Source organism: Lampetra planeri, chromosome 1 (genome assembly GCF_965212315.1).
Source record: "Lampetra planeri chromosome 1, kcLamPlan1.2.h2, whole genome shotgun sequence".
In the NCBI taxonomy this organism is placed as follows: Eukaryota; Metazoa; Chordata; class Hyperoartia; order Petromyzontiformes; family Petromyzontidae; genus Lampetra; species Lampetra planeri.
In genome coordinates this window covers 29,082,416-29,099,573 of record NC_136107.1, presented here as the reverse complement: position 1 = coordinate 29,099,573, position 17,158 = coordinate 29,082,416, and the positions used below count along the sequence as shown (strand labels likewise).

The 17,158-nt window shown below is 44.1% G+C and overlaps 1 protein-coding gene across 4 annotated transcripts in view; it reads left to right on the top strand.

Moving 5' to 3' along the window:
• Nucleotides 1–3,384: 3,384 nt before the first annotated feature.
• Nucleotides 3,385–17,158, top strand: part of C1H8orf33 (chromosome 1 C8orf33 homolog) — a 35,987-nt gene continuing 22,213 nt past the window's right edge. Inside the window, exons 1-4 of one of the 4 annotated variants that reach the window (XM_078598165.1) lie at nucleotides 3,385–3,756; nucleotides 9,438–9,648; nucleotides 10,822–11,103; nucleotides 12,126–12,201. In XM_078598165.1, the coding sequence (XP_078454291.1) occupies nucleotides 9,478–9,648; nucleotides 10,822–11,103; nucleotides 12,126–12,201 (529 nt within the window). In that variant the 5' untranslated portion in view covers nucleotides 3,385–3,756; nucleotides 9,438–9,477. Of the gene's footprint in view, nucleotides 3,762–9,437; nucleotides 9,649–10,821; nucleotides 11,104–12,125; nucleotides 12,202–17,158 lie in introns of all 4 variants that reach the window. The other 3 variants (XM_078598185.1, XM_078598192.1, XM_078598175.1) reach the window with 3 other exon arrangements.

Here is a 17,158-nt window from a genome sequence, read left to right as displayed (position 1 = left end):
ACCTGCATTTCCCATAAATATGCAAAATTCCTCTTGATATGCAAATTATTTTGTCAAGGCGCCCTTCCCCCCTTCCAACCCAGCTAAAATATATGCTCCAAGCGTGGTGGTGTTTCATTTTCCTTCCTCTTAGTATCTTTCACTCGACGGTCAATGGTATAGTATATAGCAGATTGTATAATAATAAATAGTATAAAATTGTAATGTTTAATACAATGTATAAGGCAATATATAGTATCGTAATTGTATAGTGAATATACAGCAGTGTGATATACAGTAGGGTGGATAGAATAATACATAGTGTAATATTACACTATGTATTATTCTAAGGTATAGGGTGGTGTATAGTAATACAGTATATAATTTAATGTTGGGTTTGTCTATGGCAGCATATAGTATGGGGTAGACCCGTGTGATGTAAGGGAAAAAAGTTTAGCTGGAAGCATATTATATTTTTTGCGACATAGAATTGTAATGTATTACTTACTGTTAGTAGCTCAGCTTATTGGAGAGTATATTTAGTATACTGATGATACTATGTAGTTTATACTTTAGTTTTTTACGTGGTTGTTTAGTTACTGCAGCTACATACTATTAACATTCCTTCCCTTTATTAATGCTACCCCTATCCCCTCCCTTTGATGCTGCTAATCCTGCATAATGCACGGGCATAATGACTTTAAAACCCCCCGCACACCTACGCATTTCACAAGTAGTACTAATCACATACCTGCATTTCCCATAAATATGCTAAATTCCTCTTGATATGCAAATTATTTTGTCAAGGCGCCCTTCCCCCCCTTCCAACCTAGCTTAAATATACGCTCCAAGCGTGGTGGTGTTTCATTCAGACGCTGTCTCCCCAACAGACCTGGTCTTCACCTGAGGACGGCTGCTTGCGTTGTGGCCGAAACGTGAGAATTATTTTATTATGTTTTATTTTTATTATTTTATTACTTCCATTCTACGTGACTTTACCGAAAGAATCAAGAAGACTATTTATTTCACCAACTGAACACACAACATAACGTAACCTATACTTGGGTGTTGAACGCCCATCTAACCACGCTACGGCAGAACTAGACACGTTTCGCTATCATCGGTCCGGACCACAAGCTGGTTCCCAGACCGCGTGGCTAGAGGCTTCTTCAACCCGACGTGGATCTTCGTCACCAACAACCCCAAGAACCCAGAGCCCCTCACGGGGCCCCCGTTATATCGGCCTGGGCTGGGGCTGGATCCGCCCCTCGCCCCGCCCACCTTCTAGATCTCTCGAGCTCTTTCCCGAAGGCTCCCGAGAGCTCCTTTAGACCACGTGACCGCCCAGCGGCCCCCGTCCACCAGTGGCCCCCCTCCAATATCATCCGGTCATGTGTCGGCAGGTCAACCAGCGTATCATGCCCCAACATAACCCTGGCTGGCTGACACTCCCCACTCGCTGCCTCACCGGGAGCCTGCACCGCACACTGTATGTGGTGCCTCCACGCTGACCAGCGCTCACCCAAGCCTCGCTAGGGCTGGTACTACGCCCAGTAACCGGGCTGCACATAATGACAACATATTATCCGTCGTGGCTTCGCAAGCCTGGCACCACACAATAACATTCACAGTCACTACACTAGTAACGAATTAGCATGTTCTGTTTACGCGATACACCTTACTATTTGGCTCTATCGGGTAGTGGCAGGTTTAACGACACATGAATATGATAATTGGTTCTTTACCCTTCTATCTGGCAACAAAACTGACACCTTTTTTTACAAGGAGTCATGTTTGCATAGATATTTTTACTGGCAAATGAGGTTCCCATAGGACACATGAATATTTACGCGATCTAACCCAAAAAAACCTCTGTATTATAGTTTATTTAGTTTGTTGCCCTTACCCCGCACCTCTGATTAGCAGTTGACAACGTGCTGTTTGAAAAAAGTTCAACATACATAGGTACATTATTGGTATGTTTTGGTCAATACCGGTTATAGTGCAGTGTTATTCGGTAACTGGTTGTGAACCGGTAACCGGGTTTCATCCGGTAACCGGTGTTATAATATACTAGAACTATTTAATATTATACCAGGTAAGCCCCATTGAGATATAGAGTACAGCTGTTTTTCAGAAGTGACCAGGCTTTCACAAACGATAGCTAAAAAGCGGGCTTGATCATGTGGACATTTATAGTAGCAGCCGAATACTGTAACTCTAAAACGTGTGATTTTGATTCTCAATGTGGAGGTGGAAAAAAAACAGAGAAAATTCCACGCGACCACGGGGAGAGAGAGACACCGCAAACTCCACATTTCCAGCAGGCGTCAGGATCGGGATCGAATCCATGACCTCCTTATACTAAGCGAGGAAGTTAACATCTCGCCACAGTACCCAGTTTCAAAGCAGTTGCCCCGCCATGTGCTGCGGTGGCTATGAGATGTTAACTACCTCGCCTGGTATACAACAGGGGTGTGGGTTTGATCCCGACCATTACGCCTGCTGTATATTTGGAGTTTGCATGTCTTTCCCTCATCATCATCCCGGTGGCTAGATGTCAACTACCTCGCCTAATATACAGGTCGTGGGTTCAATCCCGACCCAGACGCCTGCTGTATATTTGGAGTTTGCGTGTCTTTTTCTCCGTGGTCGCGTGGATTTTCCTCCGGGTCCCTCTGGATTTTCCTCCCTTCACATTCATAATAATCAACTTCGCTCATTTAGAACTATTTGGCTGCAGATATAAATTTCCACAGTGATAAGGCACTAACTTCGTTGAGCAATCATTTGTGCTAGCCAGGTCGCATCTGGAAAAAAGCTACTATATAGCTCAGTGGTGGGCCCTTCCGTGGTTTAAAACAATATTAAAAGTTGAGTTTGTTTACCGGCAACGCAGTCAATCAAAGCGAGGCGGAGAGCGAACGTCGCGTTTTTAAATTCGCTGCAGAGCCGAAATAACTCTCATGCCACAATAGAGGTGTTTGTGTGTCATTAAAACCGCCACCACCCGACACAGCCAATTAATGCTGGTTGTTGTTGCTGTAATTACCGGAGAAACGTCACGGTTACTCGAATTGTTAAATGTTGAAACGTCGTGAGAATTGTTTTATTTTTATTATTTTATTACTTCCCTTCTACGTGACTTTACCGAAAAAAACAAGAAGAAGATGTTGTAGCGGGTTTACTCTCCAACACACAACCGGTTAGTACTGTACTAGTAAACTACACTATACACGACACTATAATTTTAAATGTTGTAGCAGGTTTACTCTCCAACACACAACCGGTTGTATGTACCAAGTAACGAATTACGTGACAAACCCCTGACTGATGGGCCGAGTCGGGTGGCGGTGAGTTTAACAACGACACAATGTTGTATATCCACGCGATCTCACCCAACCAGAACAACCTCTGCTGCTCCCTGCTAAACGAACCCCGCTCGCCTCACTGCGCCTTGCGCGAGTTTGTTGTGCGAGTATAGTAATGTCAATATCCTCCTCATCATCATCATCGTCGGCAGCGTCTCGAGGTGGTGAGGAGCCGTCGAGGCCGACAGAAGGATTCACGAGCAGCGAGAGGAGGAGGGGGAAGCTCCCTCTGAGTTGGCATCTCCCAGTTGCAGTGCCGGTGGCCGCCGCCTCCTCCCCCGCGCGGCTCCCGCCGTGCCGAGTGCGGCCCGCCGAGAGAGAGACGCGGGTAGAAGAGGAGGCCGTGGTGCAAGAGGTGGAGGCCGTGCAAGAGGTGGATGAAAAAGCAGGAGACGTCTTCTCTCAGGCGAGGCGAGCGTTCATCTTCACCGTCTCGAACTTATCCTCCACCGGAGACTCGAGCGGTGCCAGGCGCCCCGTGATGATTGTTACGATGATTATTATGATGATTAACTCGGCGTGGCTCTGTACAGTACACAGACAAAGATGCCCCCGGGTAGCCTCTGACCGACTGTGGGGAAAGTCGCTGCGAGTGGCGAGGAGCAGCGCCGCCGAAGGCCGCCGCCGTGGCCCAGCACCACGCGCCCGGCCGCCTTTGTCTCCCCCGAGTGGCGATGTTTACTGCACACCGGGATACACTTTTGAGGCTGAGTCGACCTAGGGGGAGGAGGCCCAGGATAATCGTCATCGGTGTTGGCCGTGAGCGGGAATCGAACTCAGGAGGCGGGATTCGGGTTTGTCATGTTTGGCCGAGCGTCCCCTAGGTCGACTCAGCCTCAAAAAAGTATCTGGTGTGCAAAAAACCGCATCACCACTGGGGAGACAAAGGCGGCCGGGCGTGGTGCTGCCCCCACCCAGTCGTGTGTCTGCCACAGTGCCGGCCTTGGCAGGCGCTACTTGCTGCTAACAGCACCAATATCATCTGTAACAGGTTTATTTGGGGTGGTTAGATCGCGTAACTATAAATGTGTCGTGAAACCCGCCACCATCCAGCCTGTGTTAAGGCTACACTGGGTAGGGTGCGGGGGGGGGATCTTTGTTATAGTCGTGGCCGGGTTTGATGTCTGGTGCCATCAGTCTGGCCGGGACGACAGCTCTCAGACGGGTGGCAAGAAGAACGGCATGGGTACCGTGCAGGAGAAATGACGAATCGACGGCTCTATTTTAGACTAATTTTAGGGTGCTGATTCCAAATCTGATCTCAGATTTGCTCTATCACATCTCATTTTTATGCTATCGGCATACCCCATTTTTATTGATTTTCCCGAAATGATCTCTGTCACTTATGATTGCATGTTGTTGCGAGTCAGTGACTGCTTTAGTGTTAAAATATGGTGCTGTATTTTTAGGATAGTGTGTTTATAATATAATTTTATGTAGATATCCACATTTATTTAATAATAATTCTTCTGCAGGGCGTAATCTAACAATGGCTACAACATCCGAAAGAAGGAAATGCAGTAATGACCCACATTTCTTCTGCTCATCTGTGGCAGCTTCACTTTGCAGGATCAAAGGCGCAACATCAATACCTTTGTCAAGAAAGTTTATCTTGCCTTCTTTAAAGTACGACTTGGAGACCAAGACAAAAATTGGGCTCCTCACAAAGTGTGTAAAACCTGTGAAACTTTGTGATCATGGTCTAAAGGAAAGAATGCTAAGCTGAAGTTTGGTGTGCTAATGGTTTGGAGAGAACCTACAAACCATTTGGATAACTGCTACTTCTGCCTTGTCAATGTAAAAGGTTTCAATAAGAAAAACAAACAACACTTACAATACCCAGATATCCCATCTGCCAGACGACCAGTTGAGCACTGTGAGGAAATACCTGTGCCTGTATTTACTGAGCTACCAGAGATTGATGTTGAATCCCTCAGTTTACCTGCTTCTACAGATGATGATGATGATGCTCAGATCGAATATACACCATCTGATGCAGATTGTGATAAAATTGCTCTGTGTAGTCAGCCTGAATTGAATGATCTTGTAAGAGATTTGTATTTGCCAAAGCAGTCTGCTGAATTTTTGGCTTCCAGGCTGCAAGAGAAAGGACTACTCAGACCTGGCACTAGTGTCTCCTTTTATCGTAACAGAGAAGTAGCACTGCGAAAGTACTTCCATTCAGATGGTCAACTTGTTTCTTGTAATGATGTTGAAGGGCTTCTTCTCAATATGGGACTGCCCGCATATGATTCAAGTGAATGGAGACTTTTTATTGACAGTAGTAAAAGGAGTTTGAAATGTGTGTTACTTCACAACAGAAATATATATGGTTCAATCCCAATAGGACACTCTGTAAAAATGAATGAAGAGTATGCCAACATCAAGATTGTTCTGGATAGATTGGAATACCATGTTCATGGTTGGCTAATTTGTGTTGATTTGAAAATGGTTAATATTCTGCTGGGTCAGCAAGGAGGTCACACCAAATACCATTGTTTCCTGTGCTACTGGGACAGTAGGGTTACATTAGAACACTGGGTTAAAAAGAACTGGCCACCAAGAATCAGTTTGACGCCTGGTGACAAGAACATCAAGAATGAGCCTCTGGTTGATAGGAATACAATTGTATTTCCCCCACGGCACATAAAACTTGGGTTAATGAAGCAATTCGTCAAAGCTCTTGATCACACTGGAGACTGCTTCAGCTATATATGTTCAACCTTTTCAAGTCTCAGTGCCGAGAAGAAAAAGGCAGGAATATTTGATGGCCCTCAAATAAGAACACTCATCAGGGATCCACATTTTGTTACAACAATGACTGCGGCAGAGGCTAGAGCTTGGAATGCATTCTCTGATGTGGTGCGGAATTTCCTTGGGAACAGGAAAGCGGACAACTATCGAGAGATTGTGGAGGAGCTGCTCTTGAGTTTCCAAGCACTTGGATGTAGAATGAGCATCAAGGTTCACTACTTACATAGTCACTTGGCCCAGTTTCCAGAGAACATGTGTCACGTGAGCGACGAGCAAGGTGAACGCTTTCATCAAGACATTAAAGTTATGGAAGAACGTTACCAAGGCCGATGGGACTCAAACATGATGGCAGATTACTGCTGGTCCTTGATGAGAGACATTCCACAAGCTGTACAAATGGAGATCGTCAAAGAAGAGGTCGTTTATGCAGATGTAACATCACTATTATGAATGACCTTTTTGTACATATTTTTCTTATCTTCACAATTAAATTCTTACATGGTAGTATGCATTCCCTCACATTGATATGCAGTCTCTCTCACAACTTTGTGCTACGGCTCATTAAATGTTTGTTTCATTATTATTGTATATTGTATATTATCTTATTCTTGTATGGATGTCTGTTGAGCTATTCGTATATGAGCATAAATTTGCTGTTATTGAAAATGCAATATTTGACATATCAAAAACCTGATGTGATAGACAAAAACTGATGCCAGATTAGGAATCAGCACCCCAAAATTACCTTAAAACCGTTGGAATACCTTATGCCAGAAAAGTGTGTTGACCAGTGTAATGGACGTGTCAATGATGACATCTGTCCAGCGGCTGGACGAAGTACGACGTGAGATGAGCGAGTGACAGCGGCGGTAGTAGTGACATGGGGTAGCAGCACTACCAAGTGTAGAGAGTTAGCAACGAAGAAGTGCCTGAGGCCGGCAAGAACCTCAATCCGGCCCTGGGTTTCGGTAGCCTGCTGGAGGCTCCTACCTCCATTCCGAACTCGATAGAGATTCAGCTGCGTGTGTAGTTCATTGGAGCTACAGCAAAAACACGTGTAGTAGTGCTGTGTTGAAGCCAGTGTTGCTATTGTCTATACAGTACAATATACTGTACAGTTCATCATCGCTTATCCAGCTTCCAACATTATCCGGTGGTCTCGGGCCGATCCGGCAAAACCGCTCCAAAGGCTGTAACGCAGGCCGGCGATAGTCACCATACGTGTGGCGAAAAGAAACGTAGCTATGCTTGATTTCAGTGTTAAATATTACATATACAGTCGTACATTATACACTACGTACAACAAACAATGAAAATACTGGACTATATACATCACCTTAGGCAGAGTTTTCGAGATTGGATTGGTAAGTACAGTATGGTAAATAAAGTAACTTTTTTTGCAGGATATTTATTTTTGTCTTTGTATGTTTATTCATGGAAATTTCATATCGCAAATAAATTTAAAACACTTAAAAAAACATGTATACAACACCTAAAAACATGATGTCATACAAGAATGTGCAAAAACAAGATACTTTAAATAATGATGTGATTATCTGCATAATAGATGATTGACTGTAATACTGTGTATCTAGACTGTGAATAATACCCACATGAGCTGCAACCGTCTTTATCAGTTTTAATCAATTCATGTTTTTTTGGCTCTTGGCGAACAAAAAACCCTCCAAGCAATTAACTGACTGGCACAGAGGTACCCCCGGCCTCCTAAAAGTTAACGGCTACTTTCCAAAAGTCAAACGAATGCATTTTAATCCATCCTTCAAAGCAGGAATTAAGGAAGCAGCCAATCAAATTTATTGGGACTCTTGTTTTTGCAATCATTTTTTAATAAATGTGGTTTATTTACAGGCCGCTGGCTGGATTTAGAACCAAGACCTCAGCTGTACCAGATCAGCCCTTTGTATATAAAGTATCTTCTTGGTTCTTTCGGTAAAGTCACGTAGAAGGGAAGTAATAAAATAATAAAAATAAAACATAATAAAATAAAATAATTATATTATTTTATATTATTTTATTTTATTATGTTTTATTTTTATTCTTTCGGTAAAGTCACGTAGAAGGGAAGTAATAAAATAATAAAAATAAAACATAATAAAATAAAATAATTATATTATATTATTTTATTTTATTATGTTTTATTTTTATTATTTTAAAGTCACGTAGAAGGGAAGTAATAAAATAATAAAAATAAAACATAATAAAATAAAATAATTATATTATATTATTTTATTTTATTATGTTTTATTTTTATTATTTTATTACTTCCCTTCTACGTGACTTTACCGAAAGAACCAAGAAGATGAATCCCTGCAGTCACGAAAGCTTTAAATCGATATATAAAGTATGTCTATTGAAGTTATTTCGCACCGTACGTAGTCAACCGTGCTATAATTGGAGGTGTGGGGGAAGGACAACAAACTAAACACAAACAGCAGTTATAAAAAAAATAGTATTCAATGTCGCTGTAAAAGTGCATAGCTCCAGTGGCTTCCTAATATCGGAAGACAGAGCGTTCCAGACGGCTGCAGAAGCGCATCTGAAAGGGTGTGATGCGGTGACCACCCTCTTTGTTTGATGGCTAAGCCAAAAGCCGCTGCGAGGATGACCGGAGTTCCCATGATGGTTTATGCTCCTTGACGAGATCAGCAAGGTGTTGTGGTTGATTTGTGGAAAGCATTTTGCGTGTAATGAGTGCGACCTTAGAATGTATTCGTTCAGCAACCGGAAGCCATTGCAGCTCAGCGAGCACTGGACGGACATGGTCAGATTTTGCAGTACCCGTCACGACACGTGCCAAACAGTTTTGTAAACGCTGCAGCTTGGTCATGATTTTATCCAGACGTCCCGTCGAGTAGTGAGTTGCAATAATCGAGCCTTGTTGATACGATGCTACATGCCACCGTGCTGACTTATGTCACAACTTAATCGTGGTCGAATTGGTCGTAGAGCCCTGATGTGGAAATTGCAGGACCTGACTATAATTTTGCACGTGTTGACCTCTGAGTCACATGGCCACCTCTACTATCGTTGACTTTATACCAAGTACTGCTGCTTGCAAGGTTCCACTTGATTTATTAAACTCAGAAATATGCGGGGCTTTCTGCCATTGTCTTAATTTAAACTGTCATGATTTAGAGACATTTGCTATAGCCCAAGTTATATCATGGTCAAAGTGAACTTTTTAACAATTGTGTTTCATCCTTAGAACATTTGCCTCTCGCCAAGTGGCCGTTGAGTTTTATTGAGTTGTGTGTGTCGGATGTGAAAATGTCTTCAGAACTCACCGCGACGATAATGTTTTGTCTTCACCAGGTAGGAGAGAGCATCTGTGTGGCTGGAGAGAGAGAGAAGCATGTCAGCCCAGACTGACCCCACACAGCCAGCAACTTCCAGCAAAGCCACCGCGGCGGAGCCCTTGGTGCCAGGGCGGGCGGCGGAGGTATCGCCACGACGGCTCCTCACCCACACGCACCCCCACGTGGATCGTGACTGTGGGCCCAAAGTCTGGACACATAAAACGCCGGTGCATTATATTTTGTGCGCACCCAATGAGAGTTGTTCCGAGCGGTGCGCATTTCCATCTGGAAAGGGTGCAGGCTCTTTGGCACGTGTCACCTGCGGGTCCTTGGGATTGTAATTAATAATGGATTGGTATTTTGACTTGGATTAAAGAATTGACTGATGGTTTGCTCTTTTGGTAATAAACACAAAGTTAAGGCGTACTGGTACGATGGAAACAATAATGGTGCAACAAATTTTCACGTGACTCTTAAACACTGCGAGTTGAACGCTGTCGCCAACCGGAGCATTGGTATCATTTGCCGCTCACCGCTTTCATTCAGCAAGCGTGGACTCCGTGTACTTTGCTCTCACTCGGCAAGTACCCTCCGCCCCCCTCTCTCCACCACGGATCTACGTCTGTGTCACGGAAGAACTCCGTGCTGCTGCCATAGAGAATGAACGTTAGGCGACGCGTGGTAATTTAAACGTATTTTGTCCAAATTAACATTGGGACGGGGCTTTATCTGTCGGGGGCGACCCCGAGGCCACCGATGCGAATGACATTTTGTCGACTCCACGGGGATGGTATGCCGAGTGGACCAGCGACTAGGACGTTAATCAGTGACCTTGTGAGTCGAGCACGCTCACCACAGTGTCGCCTTGGCATTAATTATTTAAGGCCATTAATTAATTAATTACTACACTTACTGGTCTGGGAATGGACACCGCGGCCAGCTGTTAAAATATTAAATTGCCTAGCAAGCAGAATGTGTTGGTGTATGCTTGATTTACAATTTGGCGTGATTGCTGATGCAAAAGTAAGTTGAACGGTATCTGAGCGCCTATTTGTTTGTATGTCTGGGGGGGGTCCTGAGGAACCCGGGACTCTCTACCCACACAGCAGCAGCTGGTACTTGACCTAGGAGAGGATCTCCACTGAGGATATTGAGCGATGAACTCAGCTGGTGTACAGGCGTCGGGTGCTCTGTATGTGCACTATTTGTACGTAGCCAATCGTGCTAATCGGAGGTGCAGGGGAAGGACAACAAACTATAGGGCTCAGCATGAGTAGTCTATGGGTCTCTATACGAGTCTATGTATGAATGTTGAACTTCTTTTGCACCGGTGAGTCTATCGGTCTGTATGCGAGTCTTTCTACTGTATGTGTGTTGAACTTCTTTCGCACCATACATAGTCAACCGTGGTAATCGGAGGAGGAGGAAAAGAAGGAAGGGAGGCTCCGGCAGTGGGGCCGGAGGAGGATGTGAGACCGAGCGATGTTGACGGCGCAAGTGGGCTCACCAAGTCGCAGCTGAAGAGGCAGCGGAAGAAGCAGAAACAGGCTACCAAGGGAAGCGCTCCAGCGGCCGCTGAGAACGCGGACGGGAAGGATGCGGGCGGCCACAGTGGCAGCTCGCCTGCCCTTCCCATCGCCAAGATGGAACGTGTGCCAGTGCAGCAACCTCCGTCATCCCAGGCAGGAGACTTCTCAACCTGTCTACGATTCCTGGCATCTCTTAACATGAATGCGTACCTCGTGTTTACACTTGAGATTTAGTCGTAATCTTTTGAATGTATATGGCACTTTAATGCCTCGGGCAACTGAAATCGCCTGCATCACATCTCATCTCAAACATTTGAAGCGTAACCTCCCCCCACCCCGTGGCAGCTGTCTCTGTGCCACAAAAGGTGACTCAGCACCCAAATATGCAAGTGGGCATTCGTCTGCCAGTAGGGGGGGCAACGATTGGCAATGTGTTAGCCCAGTTCAGTAATTTGTGGGTCATTTTTAGAACTTGGAAAATTTGGACCATAACGCCGACACAATGGCCTATGGTTATTTTTTCTGTTTCAGTATACATTTAGAACAGGTAAGCTGTACACGGTGTACAGAGTATTCTGGTTCTGCTTCCAGTAAGGATTTTGGTGACACCAGGGTGTAAAAATATGTAAAATAGCTTATTTGGGTAGAAGATATACGTCAAAGCAAACAACTTATGAAATCATACCAAACGCCCTTTTATATCCAGGGAATTCTTGCCGAGTTGCAAAACTTTTTCAGGAGCGTCCTCTGCATTAAGTTGTTCAGAAAATTTATTTTTAATGAGAGCGTTAAATATGAGAGTATGCTGGAGTACCTGGAGGAAATACATGCAATTGCAGGGATGACACTCCAAAAATCCACACAGACCCGTCAGAAACTATTGTGTATTTTTTTTCAGAGTCTTTGAGAATGATATTTATGTGTCACAGCTATCATGTCAAAACTCCCATAGCCACACAGCAGTCTGTTAGGCCTGGTCCAAGTCACTGTGGACAGCCAGTGTGACTGGCGGGTAGCTGTTAGGCCTGGTCCAAGTCACTGTGGACAGCCAGTGTGGCTGGTGGGTAGCTGTTAAGCCTGGTCAAAGTCACTGTGGACAGTGACTAGTGTATGGCTTGCTGCTAAGCCTGGTGGCTGTGTGGGTTTTTTTTCTTTTCTGGTCTCTGGCCGAGCAGTTTGAGTTGGAGCTCGATTGGTGCCGAGAGCAGCTGCAGCTGGGCCTGCACACGCGCAAGGCCTCGCCCAAACAAGGTTTACTCGCACGCACCTCGGTCGGCCAATACGAGCACCGCCAAAACCCTGCACCGACGTACCACTGCCAGGCAATCGTTCGCGTATGTATATGTTGAACTTCCTTTGCACAATACATAGCCAACCGTGATAATCGGAGCTGCGAGGTACGTTTGTTACAACGGATAAGCAAATATTCCACAACACTTTAGCAAAAATTAATTGATGGATATGGATGGAAAGGGCATAAGCGATAAACGAGCCAGCTCGAGTATGGCATGTGATCTGGCTTTGGCTGTCCATGGCATTCCCCATGCCGGGTCGTGTTGCGTGCATGGAACGAAGTTGTAATCAACTGGCTATAATTTTTTTTATCATAACACCCTCCACCACCCAGCGTAGCCAAAAAGTAAAAATCCTTTAATAGTTTTTGCCTGCTGTTAAACATTGGTTTGGAAGGAAGGCCCATAGGTTGATGCACTTTTTGAGAGATGGACTTTTGCCTTTGTTACTCACGGTCCTCCGTGACTTTGCCAAATGAGTTTCATTATTTGTGCACGCCTACTATGCCCACTGCCCAGAGCTTCCACAACAGGACTGTATTACACGTGCTATTGGTGAGATGTTAACTACCTCGCCTGGTATACAGGAGGTCGTGGGTTCGATCCCGACCCTGACGCCTGTATATTTGGCGTTTACGTGTTCTCTCCGTGGTCGCGTGGATTTTTCTCTGGGTCATCAGGTTTTTCCCTCCGCATTTAGAATCAACATCACGCGCTTATAGTATGTGGCCACTATAAATGTTCACTTGATAAGCCACTTCGTTGGGCTATCATTTGTGATAGCCAGGTCGTTTCTACGAAGGGGCTATATGGCTCAGTGATAAAATACAAGTTTTTTTCACTTATTTACAGTGTCAGGAAAAAAATCCCTAGCTTTTCTTTCACCGCATTTTATTGAAACTATGAGTTTGACATAGGGATCGTTGAGTGGCAAGCCAGATTGCATTTTATTGAAACTACGAGTTTGGCATCGGGATTGTTGAGTGGCAAGCCTTGATGACATTTTCTTGGTGAGCAATGATGATGTGCCTGTCGCAAATGCGGATGACATGCTGCGCTCTGGCTTGCATACTGTACGACGTGTTGTTCTTTAGGTCTGCACGCTATAAATACAGCGCGGTGGTCTGCGTTTAAAAAAAAATCATCATGTGACTTCACATCTATATTTTGTCACAGCAGCTTAAGCGGCTCAGACCGTAAGTTTCCCTGGAGAGAAACTGAAAAGATTGAGGAGTGAAATGTCTGCTTCACAACATCCTGGACTGGAGAAACCCGTCGCAGTCCCCAGAGTGTACTTGCTTTTAGCGCCGAGTTTTTGTTATGGACACGCCACAACCCACAACAATGTAACGAGGATGGGGTCTCTCTCGCCCTGTCTCCCATGTGCCCAGAACGGAAATGATGCGACGTAAAATAATGCCACGCAAGTGAAACCCAGACCGGTAGCGGACAGGTCGCGGACGCTTCCTGTCACAGTGCAGTTTGTAGATTTAACACGTCGGCTTTCACGACCAATATTTTGGCATGTTTCGTTTATGTGACAAACCCCTTACTAATTGGCTGTGGTGGCGGGTTAAACGACACATATTTACGCGATCTAACCCAAAAACCTCTATTACGGATAATACAATTTGTAGTTTATAATAATCTTAGAAATGCAGCCACATTTAAGATGCTGTATTAAACAGTGGAACATGGGCATCTTGGAAAAAGGAGACACCTGGACATATTGGTGGTACACTGGTGCAGCATAACACACCGGTCCTCATAAAACTGACATTCATCTTTTGATTTAAAGCTTTCGTGACTGCAGGGATTCATATTCTTGGTTCTTTCGGTAAAGTCACGTAGAAGGGAAACAATAAAATAATAAAAATATAAAACAATAAAATTATTGTTTTATAAAATATAATACAATAAAATTATTGTTTTATATTGTTATTATTTTATTGTTTCCCTTCTACGTGACTTTACCGAAATAACCAAAAATATGACATTCATCTGTTTAACACATAGGCAACTCTTCATAGCATTTACATTATGAGATAATTATGAGATCATGTAAATGCTTACCCCGAGCTCTCAATACTCTGATAGTGCGCTGTTTTTGAGTTGTACGCCTTTTGGCGTCATCTGGTCCAACACCAGTGGAGACTTTGCTCTAAGAAACACCGTCTCGGGTGTGGACCAATCAATTTCAAGTACAGTGCATATCATTATCAGAGTTGTCTCTTTTTGTTTGCATTTTGACTGCTTGTGTTGTGGTTATTGCAAACATGATCCCTTGTATAAAGGTGTCAGTTTTGGTGCCATATATTGCATCTTGCTACTGGCAAAGGAGGTCTCATAAAATAAAGAGAGCTGTTTAGAGAACCGTGATTATATAGGATAAGAGGGGGGAGGAGCCATGGAGTCGGGGGCGGAGGATTAGCTGATTAATAGTTCAGATGAGGGTAAGTATAAGAGAAGTGAAGTAGCCAGGCCATAATGCTATGGGGGGAGGGGGGGAGTATTGGGGCACTTTTGAAACACTGTACGTCAAATTTCTAAGTGATGGTAGTGTATAAAGCTGGGAGTAAAAGACTGTAAATATGGATAATACATGTAAACTATAAAGCAGCTAAAGTTTAACTTGGTTAATGACATCCTTCCAATGATTGCTCAATTTGAAACCATCCTCTCGGTTGAAGTTATGTCTATGTTTGTATATCTGGATTACTTCATGGAAAAATCTTTTGTAGTATCCAGAAGGCTTGCAGAGTACTTGGGTATCGGAGAAGACAATATCATGAGAACCCGCCGTATTGTAACAATGATCAGCTACGGCAGAAGAATTGGTCCTACCGTGTTCCAAATCTGACTTGTGTTCGCGAATGCGGTCAGATATATGTCGTTTCGTTTCTCCGATATAACAGTCACCACAAATGTTTGTAGACACCAGGGGTACTCTAAGTCAGGAATGACATCCTTTACGGATGGGATCAGATCACGGATTTTGTGTACTGTAGTCAATCGGACCTGGATCTTGTGTTTGTTTAGAATTTTGGAAATCTTTTTGGTAACGCCTGCTATGTATGGCAACGTGATGGTTTTGATCGGAGTCTCAGAAGGTTGTTTCTCCACGGTAGGAGAAACAGCTTTGCGGATAGTGCGGCAGAATATCCATTCATCTTCAGGGCCAGGTGTACATGTTCCAATTCACTGGCCAGGTGGTGTTGGTCAGAGAAAAAAACAAAGAGTATGGATCCTTGCAGTCACAAAAACTTCAAATCTCGAATTAATAACCTCTACGGGGAGGAATTCCACTTATTTGTTAAAGCTTTTAACAGACAACGTGACAAAAAGTCACAGCCTATCGAGACGCTAACCTTCCTCAAGAGATGCCGCGACAATAAGGTAATACCCATCGCTTTCACATTCACATCTGCTGCTGTGTCTTCACCGAACGCTAAACGGATTTTGTTTAAAGCTAGCCTATCACTAATCTCAGAGAGAATAAGATTGCTCCGATTTGAACTCGACAATCTAGACAATATTCTCTTACAATCACATTTAATGTTAACACAAAAAATGTCCCCTTCCGATTGGGACCGTGTTGACAACATGACAGCCTCCTCTGCTAATTCATTGTCAACCAAATGTAAAGCTAACTTGATCGCTAAATTCAACCTCCTTTCAAATAAGAAGCCAGAACCACACATTACAAAGTTAGATCTCAACAAGATTGTTATTAATCAGAGTAACATCCCAATTTCTGACAATCTAAAATTTGTACTAGCTAAAGGGCTGAATTTCGCAGTTACCCCTAAACATATCGCAGTGGAGGATATAATCTCCCATGTCGATGTAGCCCTCAAAGGCTTAGGACACATTAAAACAGACGTTGCTAGAGCTGAAATCGCCACTATCCTCAAAAATGCTAAGAAACCCATGAGCAACATCAGCAAAAACGAGCGCTCTGAACTCACAAATTTTAAAAAGAGGGATGACATAGTCATCCTCTCGGCCAACAAGGGCAATGCCACTGTCATCATGGATAAAACCACATACAACAACAAAATCCAGGACCTACTCAATGATGGCAGCTACTCCAAAATCAATAGAGATCCGACTAACAGCCTAACTACTAAAACCAACAAGATCATTACCAGTTCGACTTCCCTAATCGAACAAGTCAAACGGCTCTCCCTAAAATCCTCGGCTGCTAGACCGCCCAGACTCTATGGTCTTCCCAAGATCCATAAAGAAGGTACCCCACTACAGCCCATCGTGTCGACGATCAACTCACCTACCTACAAACTAGCCCGTTTCCTATCGGATACCCTGCTTCCCTTTACTGGCAAGACCACCTCAGCAGTACTTAATTCAACTCACTTGGTCTCTCTAGTCAAGGACATTTCACTGTCCTCTGATGATGTCCTCGTCAGTTTGATGTGGTCTCTTTATTCACCAAGGTTCCAGTGCCTGACACCATGACAATAATTGAAGACTTAGTCCAACATGGACTGAACTCTGATGTCCCTGCGTTGGTTAGGCACTGCCTCACCAACACGTACTTCACCTGGAATGGTACCTTCTACAAACAAAATTAGGGTACCCCTATGGGTTCCCCCGTGTCACCAGTGATAGCCAATGTTTCCATGGAGAAATTTGAAACAGATGCCATCCAGACTTCCGCCCTGCGTCCTTCCATGTGGAAGAGATATGTGGATGATACTTTCGTCATTTGGCCACATAGCCTACCAGCATGAACCGATTTCTAGACCACATTAACTCCATACACCCATCCATCAAATTCACCATGGAAGTGGAGAAGGATGGCAAGCTACCATTCTTGGATGTTCTGTTTGAGAAAAGGCCCAATGGTTCTTTGGAACATTCTGTCTACAGGAAGACCACTCACACAGATTCCTATC